The 10,501-nt window shown below is 40.6% G+C and overlaps 1 protein-coding gene across 2 annotated transcripts in view; it reads right to left on the bottom strand.

The window, feature by feature from the left end:
* Window positions 1-2,198: 2,198 nt before the first annotated feature.
* The window catches only part of fam151b (family with sequence similarity 151 member B), a 28,844-nt gene continuing 20,541 nt past the window's right edge, over window positions 2,199-10,501 (bottom strand). Inside the window, exons 5-6 of one of the 2 annotated variants that reach the window (XM_088009168.1) lie at window positions 3,258-3,393; window positions 2,199-3,023 (exon numbers count right to left, since the gene is read on the bottom strand). In XM_088009168.1, the coding sequence (XP_087865294.1) occupies window positions 2,882-3,023; window positions 3,258-3,393 (278 nt within the window). In that variant the 3' untranslated portion in view covers window positions 2,199-2,881. Of the gene's footprint in view, window positions 3,024-3,253; window positions 3,394-10,501 lie in introns of those variants that run through there. The other variant, XM_088009169.1, reaches the window with a different exon arrangement.

Raw genomic sequence — 10,501 nt, 5'->3', positions numbered from 1 at the left:
GCTGGAACAGTCTTTGTGCAGGTTGGATGGAGTCCTTCATGATGAGGAGCATCCTCCTCCTGCATTGTGCTGTATAGAGGTCCATGATGGAGGAAAGGCTGCTCCCCATAGTCCTCTGTGCAGCCTTGACCAACCTCTGCAGAGCCATCCTCTTAGCAGTGGTGCAGTTGCCATGCCACACGGTGATGCAGGTGCAGAGAACACTCTCCCCCACACAGCGATAAAAGCTCCTCAGGACTGAGCTCCCAAGTCCAGCTCTCTGTGGCTTCCTGAGGAAGTAGTCACTGGTGGGCTTTCCTGACCAGATAGGAGGTGTTGGTACTCCAGGTGAGGTCACTGGATATGTGCACACCCAGATACCTGTACCTGGAAACCATCTCCACAGCTGCTCCTCCGATGTACAGGGACTGAAGAGGATTCTTGTCCCTTCTGAAATCCACCACCATCTCCTTGGTCTTCTTCACGCTGATGCAGAGGTTATTTTCTTTGCATCAGCACCACTGCTCCAGGTGTTCCACCTCTTCTCTGTATTTGGACTCATCAGTGTTCGTGATGCGTCCCACTACTGCTGTGTTGTCTGCAAACTTCACAATATGACAGCTGGGGTGTCTTGCCGAGCAGTCATGTGTCAGCATAGTCAAGAGGAGGTGGCTGAGCGCAGCCCTGCAGGGAGCCAGTGCTGAGGGTGATGGAGGAGGAGAAGGTGTTGTGGATCCTGACTGTCTGAGGTCTGCTGGTCAGGAAGTCCAGAATCCAGTTCCCCAGTGTGGAACTCAGTCCAAGAGAGGAGAGCTTCTGCACCAGGGATGATGGTGTTGAAAGCTGAGGAGAAATCCAGGAAGAGCAGACAGGAGAGTAGTAGGAGTTCGTGGGTGAGGGCTATGTGGATCACCGATGAAATGGCGTCAGCAGCGGTTCTTCCTGATGGGGGTCCACAGTGACGTTGATGGAGTCCTTGATGTTGTTAGAGAATTTTCGGTATTATCATTTTATTACTTTAGTTCACATTCAGTCTATAGATCGTTGTAATTTTCTGTTTAAAGTGTTCTCTTCCTTATGTGTGTATGAACTGACCTGGAGGTCAGGACTGTCTGTTTCATCTTCATGTGAAACAGTTAACTCTGTGTTTCCCAGACCTTAATTTCTTCTTGTGTTAGTTTGACCTAGAGATGAACTGGGCTCAGACCGTAGATCAGATATCACACCTGGCTGGTTTGTTTAGATTAGAAATTTTACGACCTCTGTTGTTTTCCTGACTGCTTCCTGTGGCTGTTCTGCTTTGACAATAAAACAGGGGCTCACGCAGAAGCAGATCAGAACTTTCTGTGAACGGCCTGGAGAGGCGGTTGGCGGAGATTTCTCCTTTTGCAAAAGTTTTTGTCATAAAATTCAAATACGTTGTCTGTGGTTCTTTATGTAGGTTCAAGAAAAATACCCATCAGATGTGGTTCATGACTAGCCTCTCAAAGCACTTCATGACTCCGATGTTAAGGCTATAAGGCCGGTAGTCATTCAGGCTTGTCACTGTGGAGCACTTGGGGACAGGGATGATGGTGGCGGTCTTTAAACAGGTATGCAGAAAAGACAGTGAGGTGTTGAAGATGTCAACCAACACCTCAGACAGCTGATATGTATATATACATTACACCTCATATACTTGTGTAACCTCATTACACAAGTATATGAGGAGAGCATACTACCAAGTGTGAATAATGTATTGTATTGTACTATATTTCTAACAGGCTGAAAAACGCAATAAAATTGTATTGCATTACTGAAAGTAATCAAAAAGAATCTCAAAATGAGGAAAACTGGCACCATTTCTCTTATGAGTGCCTGCAATTAAAATAGTCTTCTCTAAAATAAATCACATTTTCTCCATGATCCCAGGTAATCTACTCCAGACTTGGATAAAAGTTTGACTGAAGCATCTCAAGACTTTTAGGGACATACAAATCTTCAAGCACGAGTTTTAAAAAAGTACAGTAGTCTTTTTATCTTGCAATAACATATGTGGACAAAAAAAACAAACCATCTATGTTAACAGAAGACACGAACCAGATAAATCTTTTAGCATCATTCAAAAATTCAAATGAGAATATATGCTCTCTGAAAAACATTATCTTCTCTGGTGACCTTCACATTCTGGCAGCCAGGCTCACTGTGAGAAGGTTTGTTCAGCCAGATAAACGAAGAACTGACACTATTTAAAAAAGTTTTATTCACAAGAATAAAACAAAGTTTTACATAAACACTTTTACAGATGTCATCCATATTAGTAAAGTTTATTTGTACAGTATGTTTCAGCAACAGGAATTGCAAAGTACATTACATGATAAAACATGACACAACACTAACTGTAATGTGAATTTTACCCAACTCAGAACAAAAAAAAATTTAACTATTGAGCAGATGTAGTGGGTGGGTTAGTGCTTACGAAAAACTTCAGCTTAGAATAAGGTAGGAGCATCTTCATATCAATTATGGGAAAGCAGCCAGAATGAGCAGCAATAGTTCTTCCTCTGTGCTCCGGAAAACTTTGTTTCATTTTGAAATTTTAATGAAAAATTATTATTATTATTATATATTTATAAATTATTATTATTATTATTTTAATGAAAAAAATAATTAGGAGGATTATGCAACACCTTTTCCAGAGCAAAACGGGATTTGCTCTGGAAAAAGGCTGACATATATCCCTGTGTAACTAGTTTAATAATGCTTCTTTCTACAACAATCTAATGTTGTAGATTGCCCTTCAACACTACAGTGTTGTCCATAAATTTTATTTCATATAATGTGAGCAAAGACAAATGTATCTTCCCTCTCCCAATCTGTACAGAGCAGCAGGCAGTCTGTTGTGAGATTTAGGAAACGGCAGTCATGACATCACCAATAGTTCTGCTATTTGAGAGTTCGGCAGGTCATAATAGATTCTGCTCACATCAAAACTTTTTCTGTATAGCTTTAAGTCCTGTGGAGCAAATTCATCATGTTGGCCTGTCCACACTGTGAGCGTGTACCTGTGCAGGAAAGATGGGTCTTAGCAACATCAGGTGAAGAGTAGCTGGCAGGATTTCTAATGATGTGCAAATAATGAAGATGTTTAAGAAATTTTGTCAGACAAACTTCAGCCACTTTTCCTCCAACTCCTCAGAGCAGAACTTCAGCCTCTGCTTTCAGGCAGACAGCGACAGGTGTACTGGCCAGACTAACCACCAGCTTACCATGTTCTTTGTGTGCGTGCGTGTAGTCACCTGTCTGACTGTTGCAGCAGCCATGATAGCTGGGAGAAGGACTGAGCCAGCAGCGCAGCACGAACCGGGAAGGTGACAGGATGTTTCAGATCTCTGCTCTTCTCCTCCATGGCATGCACCATGTCCCAGCTGTAACCTGGACAATCCCAGCACAAGCAACAAAATTTAATCTCCTGGCCAGAGAGCTAAGTGTGTTTCTAACATCTAATCAAAGCCACAATGAATGTTAAGCACACTGATGAAACAACAATTTAATGGATTTTCTACTTAGCTAAGCTGTCATAACATCAACATGGCCTGAATGTTTTCCTGCAGTTTGTAATCCTCATTCTTTCCCTGTTAAATGTTGACCAAATCTCTTCCTTCAAGACAGAGAAAATAGAGTCTGCCAGAGTCAGGAAAAGATGGAAACATTTTGGAATAATGAACTACATCATACATCAGACAGTTAAATCCAAATTTCAATCAGGTACCAGTACAGGCCTTAAACTTGCTGTATAATGGGACAATAAACATTGTGGTATCTCTGATATCAGCTCAAATATCTCCTCCTTGTAGCTTTGCAGATCTAGTTTAAACAAAGCTTCCATTTAGTTTCTGTTAATAAAAAAGTGGCTGAACTCATCTCAACATTTACTTCCTGACAACAGTGTACCCGTCATACTTCCGTTTCAAACCTCTTTCAATTTCCTGGCTTAAGCTTCTAGGACAGTGTTTCTCAACCTTTTTCGGGCCAGCGCCCCCCTAGCCTTTATCCAGGTCCCTCACCGCCTCCCACTTTTATTTTTCAGTGGAAAAAAAAAAGTTCCAGGTCCTTTTAGTGCCATACAAATATGAGACAGAAACATGTATTATTTCTTTATAATATAATCCATGTTAGACATGTCTATTGATTTATGGATTAATAGTTTTACTGGACAGAAATTACAAAGAACAAATCTGGTTCTTAATCAAATCCTAATGAGTCAAATTTAAAGTGTCATGGAGTCATCAGCCTCATGACATTAACACTGACATGAAAAATAATATTGAAGAAATAAATATATCAAATCTAATTAAAAACATAAATAAGTGATAAGTTCTTTACTATTATGGTCTGTAAGATATATTTATTCTCAGTATTAGATATGGTCTCAACAAACCCATGGCACTTCAACAATATTATTTTACCTTTTATCTGGAAATAGTGTCTGTTTATTTTCACCATACAGTCCTCTACTTTATTTATAAAGCACTTTAAAACAACCACAGCTGATACAAAGTGCTGTACATTAAAACACAACATAACAATAAAAAAATAAACTTACAATTTAAAAACAAACATACAATTTAAAACTAGCTTTCAACTCCCACTGGAGTTGAAAGCCAAGTAAAATAGATGGGTTTTAAGACGAGCTTTAAAAGTGGACAGTGAAGGGGTCTCTCTAACCTGCAAAGGCAAGTCGTTCCATAACTTAGGACCCATGACAGAGAAAGCCCTGTCCCCTCTGAGCTTCCTTCTTGATCTCGGTACCTTCAAGAGCAGCTGATCTGCGGACCTGAGAGACCGATAGGGTATGTAGGGGTGAAGAAGCTCAGAGAGGTAAGCCGGGGCAAGATTATGCAGTGATTTAAAAACAAACATAAGAATTTTAAAATGAATCCTAAAATATCCAGCCAGTGAAGTGGGGCCAGGACAGGGGTCACTTGCTCTCTCTTTTGAGTTCCTGTCAAAAGTCATGCAGCAGCATTCTGAACCAGCTGCAGACGTGAAAGCAGCGACTGACTGACTCCCAGATAAAGTGAGTTACAGTAATCCAATCGAGTCGAAATAAAAGCGTGGATCACTGTTCCAAAATGCTGCCTGGAAAGAAAAGATTTCACTGATGCCAATCGCCTTAAATGATAAAAACTGGACGTAACCACGGCTCTGATTTGGCTGTTCAATTTAAAATCACTGTCCATCTTAAAACCAAGATTAGTAATAACAAGAGGTGTGCCGATCGATCGGTCACCGATCATAATCGGGCCGATTTTCGTGAAAAAGTGCATGATCGGTGATCGGCGATCATTGGCTCTTGTTGCCGATACCGATCATCTCATTTCCCAGCCTGCCTGTGCAGCTGGTCTCCTCTTTCCTTCACACTGCGCAAACGCGCAGCAACAAATCCTAAGCGATGTGGAACTATAACGCACTGAATGAATGGGGAAGTTTGCGTGTTGCGGCGATAAATTGAAGCAGTCAAAATGCATCAACACAACGAAGCTAATACGACATAAAAACAATGCCATACTTGACGGAGATTGGCTACATCGAGGCTCACTGCAGTAAAAAAGACATGCGGAGGATCAGATAGCAGGTAAAGCAGCGCACAGCTACAAACACTCACCCGGATTAGCATGACGGTCAGAAAGCTAAATAAATAACCCGCAAAATTATTTAAGTCTTCGAGCTGCGATGTAAGACGCTGGTTCTGCTCTCCTGTTGAACCGCTGCTACGCTACAGGTAGTAATATCTGACAGACGGAGCTTCGCTTCTGCTCCACCTGGTAGTGACTCTCACCGAACCTCTGATTAAAGCTGCAGCATCTAACCTAAAAAAATCAATTTTACATACGTATTAAAACTTTTGCTGTCCTAACATGAGACAGATAATCTCTGAAAAAATAATCAATCTCCTCCCTGATCTGCATAATTACTCCGCTCAGTCAGAAACAGCCAATCAGAGCTAGCAGTAATCAGCTAGCCGCCATGCTATCAGGAAGTTTTCATTCAGTAACTCTGGATTGTTTATTGTAATGGAACCTGTTTTTGCCTTTGAATGTTAAGTTTTATACTTGAATTTTTTTTGGCAATGTTGAGAGGTTTTATTTTGGCTCTTTGCATTATTTAGAGCCTTCATATGTTATCAGTCTGTTAAAGATAGCATATCAATAGCAGTACAATTTGCACAATGCCTGTTTTGTTTAGTTTTCTTCTTGAAAAAAGTTATTAAAAACAAGTTTTTGTCTAAATTAAGGTGAATTCATAGTTCCTTCTTCCACATAATGTAACCGGTAGTGTTTATGATTAAAAAAAATAATAATAATAATTATGTGATCGGTATCGGTGATCGGCCCTCATGGGTGATCGGTATCGGGAGGAAAAAACCTGATTGGCACATCTTTAGTAATAACAGGTTTAAAATATACCTCCAAGGGTCCCAGGTCAACAGAAGAGGACTCACAGGAGCCACTGGGTGCAAACACCATCACCTCTGTTTTCTTTTCATAAAAATTTTAAAAAGTTCAAGGCCAACCAAACTTTAATATCACCTAGACATGCCAGGAGATGTTTGATGGAATGTACATCCTTCTGCTTCAGGGGCAAATAAATCTGGCAAACGTCAGCATAACAAAACTAGTATTAAGTATTGCTCAAAAGGTCTTGCCATACCAGTTTATTCCTATGTATTTACTTTAGTTGCTTAGTTTATTCTTGCATTTTGTTCTTCATAAATGAATTTAGTCATTGTGTCATTTAGTTTCCTTTGATTAGTATTATCCTCTCTTGGTTTATTGCTATGTCCACTTTAGTTTCTTTCCTCTTGCTAGATTTATTTTATCGTTTATTGATGCTCACCATCATTAATCTTCACTCATCACCTGCTGCGCCGCCTAATCGTCATGTGTTTCACATCATGTGTTGATTTTTCACTGTTCAGCGTCGGATTCTCTGTTTTTGTGCCATAATTCACATCAAGTTCGTCGCTCCGTTTTATGTCCCGCTTCTCCTGTTTCAGAGTTTTGCGCAATGTGCACTTCATTTTTCTTTTGTTTTTTTTTTTAACCCCCTAAGGTGCAGGGTACGGTGGCTGACAGGTGCAAATGCGCAGCAACAGAGAAAACATGCAAACAAAAAAAGAGACGCAAACAAATGAAATGCAGCAAACAAAAAAGAAACGCAACAAAAAAAAGAGCCGCAAAAAAAGGGTCGCAAACAAAAGAAAAGATGCAAACAAAAAGTGCTGAAAATGGAAGTGCTCCAGACCACTAGGGGGAGTCGAACAAAAACGGCTGTGTCCAAATTTAGGGTCTGCATCCTTTAAAACGGGTGTTCAGAAAAGCAGCAATGGCAGCAAAATTATTTGTGCTGTGTTACACTTAAAATTTCACAAAATGATTCTTTTACAAAGTTTTTGGCAAGAATGTAGATGTATAGATCTGAAATATCTGCTCAGTTCAACAGTAAATCACTTAATTACAATATTGCTCCGACATTTTCAGAAATGTCTGATCCCGCTGCATTAACAGCCAGCTCCCTTGCCAGCTGTCAACTGGTCGGGCGCTCCAGGTTCGATAAACCGAGAGAGAACCCATGTCTCCTGGCAAATCGTTTTAAAAACTCCTGCTAGTTTTCCCCTCTGAGTGGAGGTGAAACACAGATATTAAGTCTGGTAATGGCTGTAAATATTTTTGGTTCGCTAAAGTAATTTATTCCTGAGCAAATGGGTTTCACTGACTAAGCCTTCAAACATAATAGTTTTACTTAACTGTAATGTCTTACTTCCTGAGATATGGAGTGTATCTGAAAATGAATAATTTGCGTACATTCCTTGCTATACATGTTTTTTTTTAATAAACATTTTTATTAGTTTTGTTTTCACAAGTAGAGAAAATAGATTATACAATATACTGCTTATAACTTTACATGAGTATGTAAAGAAGAGAAACAGAACAAAGAAAAAAAAAAGGGAAGCCGCCGTACAGTGTCACATTTATGTCAATCATGAATCCAATGGTCAGCATATATTTATAGACATGTACAAAGCCTAATAACACAAACATATCTAGCCGGGTGATAAGAGAAAGGAAAAGAAAGATGCATAGTGATACAAAAGGAGGGTATTCTTTAGTTACGACAAGGTGAGACCTTCCACTTCATAGGATTCTGACCTCTCATCATAAGTTGCGTCAACTCTTGAGGTAGATAGCTAAACACAGGAGACCACATATCAAGGAAATGTTTTTCATTACCCTTAAGAACTGCACTAATCCTTTCATAAGGGAGGACCCTAAATATTTTTCTGTACCATTGTGTGACAATTGGTGGCTTATCCTTAATCCAATTAATTAAAATGCATCTTCTACCCAAAAGCAATAATTTGTCACAAAGTTTGAAGTGTGATTGTGTCAAAGTGACTGATTTTGAAGGGAGGCCAAAAAGGAACAGACCTGGGTCACATCTGATCTTTACATGAAACACATCACTCAGCTCTTTAGTAATTGCACCCCAGAATCTTTTAATCAATTTGCATCGCCAGAAATAATGATAGTACGTTCCAACCTCTCTTCCACATTTGTTGCATAAGGGAGAAAGCTGGTGATCCATCCTATTCAGCAGTGGTCCCCAAACATTTCCCTGTGAGGGCCAAATAACTTTTCCCTTCTCTGGTGGGGAGGCGGAGATTGTTGGGGGGCGGGGGGAGCTTTCTCGATTGATTTTTACCCAGAAAGCACATGGGCAAAACCCATGAGTGAAACGGTCACTGGGACTGACTAGTATATATTCCATTGAGGGAATGTAACTTTAACATATTAATTTCTCATATGTTAACATAAAGGCTCGTTTTGAAGTATAAGCTGCTACTTACAGGCATTGCTTCAAAGAACTCAACCTGGAATGTGGCGTTCATAACAGACACGTTAGGGGTTGCACCAATTAGTCGACTAGTCGACTCGTCGATTCTTTTCTCTGCACTGACTTTTTTCTGGGCCAGTCGACTAGTCGCAATTACATGACTAAACAGATTTTTCCCAGAAAATAAAAGAAGGTGGACTAGGTGAGTTCGTCAGAAAGCTCAAATTGTATAAAAATGTAAATAATTTAATAATTACAAACTGTAAATTACAACATAGGCTACCGCAATAGGGGCGTTGCGCGGCGCGGTGGTTAGCGCGGCGCCCCGCATACAGAGACCTTAGACCGCGGTAATCAGGAGTCCGACTCCCGTCCTCCATTCGCTGGGCCCATGTCTCTCTCCGCTCTCTCTGTCCCCTTACAGTCAGATCGTTGTCAAATAAACTAGTGCCGAAAAAATCCTTAAAAAAATAAATAAATAAAAAAGACTACCGCAGTAATGTGTTACAACGCGTCATGATGTCAGGCTTTTTTATCCATCCAACTGATCAGCGTCACCCTGCGTATTGAAGCTTTTAACCTGGCAGCTTTACGCTCTTATAAAGATATGGTTTGACTACATCTGGAAACTAAGTCCAAGCTTCATCCTGAGGATCTGATAGAGGCGATCTCGGCCGCCGTCTGCATGTCGGTTCAGAGAGCCGCTGCTGAGTCAGCAGAGATCATGCTGCGCATCGGGCGGAGGAGCAGCAGGAGGTTTCGTTATATTCAACTGTAACCAAACGGGATCCGTTCATAATAAGTTTGGTTTGTGATGTTCCAAAAGCACCAGTGGTCAGTGTGATAATTTGACTCCTATACGAGTAACTATCCAGAGATCATCAGCATCAGCCGGTGTTTGGGAAAAAAAAAAAAAAAAAAAAAAGTCATACCCGACTTTGTACAACGAACTTTTCTCCCTGCTCACGAAGAATGATCTGTTTATTGCTCTTTTAATTCTGCATAATAGACTTAGTAAAACCAGGAGAAGGGGAGTGTGTGTGTGTGTCTGGGGGGGGAGGGTCCATACTTGCCGTGAAAATAGCTGATAAAGCCTCCAAGTAGTTGTGAAGGGTTTTTGCGCTTACGTCACTATGACGTCACCGCGACTAGTCGACATCGACTTGACTATTATCATGATGTAGTCGACCTTAAAAAATATGTAGTCGTTCAACCCCTAAGACACGTGTGTTCATCTGCTCTACCGCTAGCAAACAACCATACTGATTAAATAACATAAAAGTCAAGCAGTTCCCTAAAAGTCCAACAGATGGCAGCAATGCGCCCCACAATTTACAGGACACACTTCCTGCTAAAGAGCCCCCTGGTGGTTGAAGAAAAATCCACATATAAACCGGAAAATACAATAAATGAAAAAAAATCTGAATGCTCTCTGGTATTGTTCAGGGGGCCAGACCAAATGTGGAGGCGGGCCGAATCCGGCCCGCGGGCCGTAGTTTGGGGACCCCTGCTATTCAGTATAAAAGGTGTTATATGCAGACGATGTAGTATTTTATGCTGTGTCTCTCTGAGCGTATTGCATATAAAGGTTGAATTAACTACATTGATGGCTTCTTGCCAGTCATCCTCAATGTATACTGTGTCA

This window comes from Poecilia mexicana, unplaced genomic scaffold (genome assembly GCF_051168715.1).
Source record: "Poecilia mexicana isolate PSO_F unplaced genomic scaffold, ASM5116871v1 scaffold_9, whole genome shotgun sequence".
In the NCBI taxonomy this organism is placed as follows: domain Eukaryota; kingdom Metazoa; phylum Chordata; class Actinopteri; order Cyprinodontiformes; family Poeciliidae; genus Poecilia; species Poecilia mexicana.
Note: the sequence above shows the minus strand (reverse complement) of the source record. Positions and strands in the feature narration are given on the sequence as shown.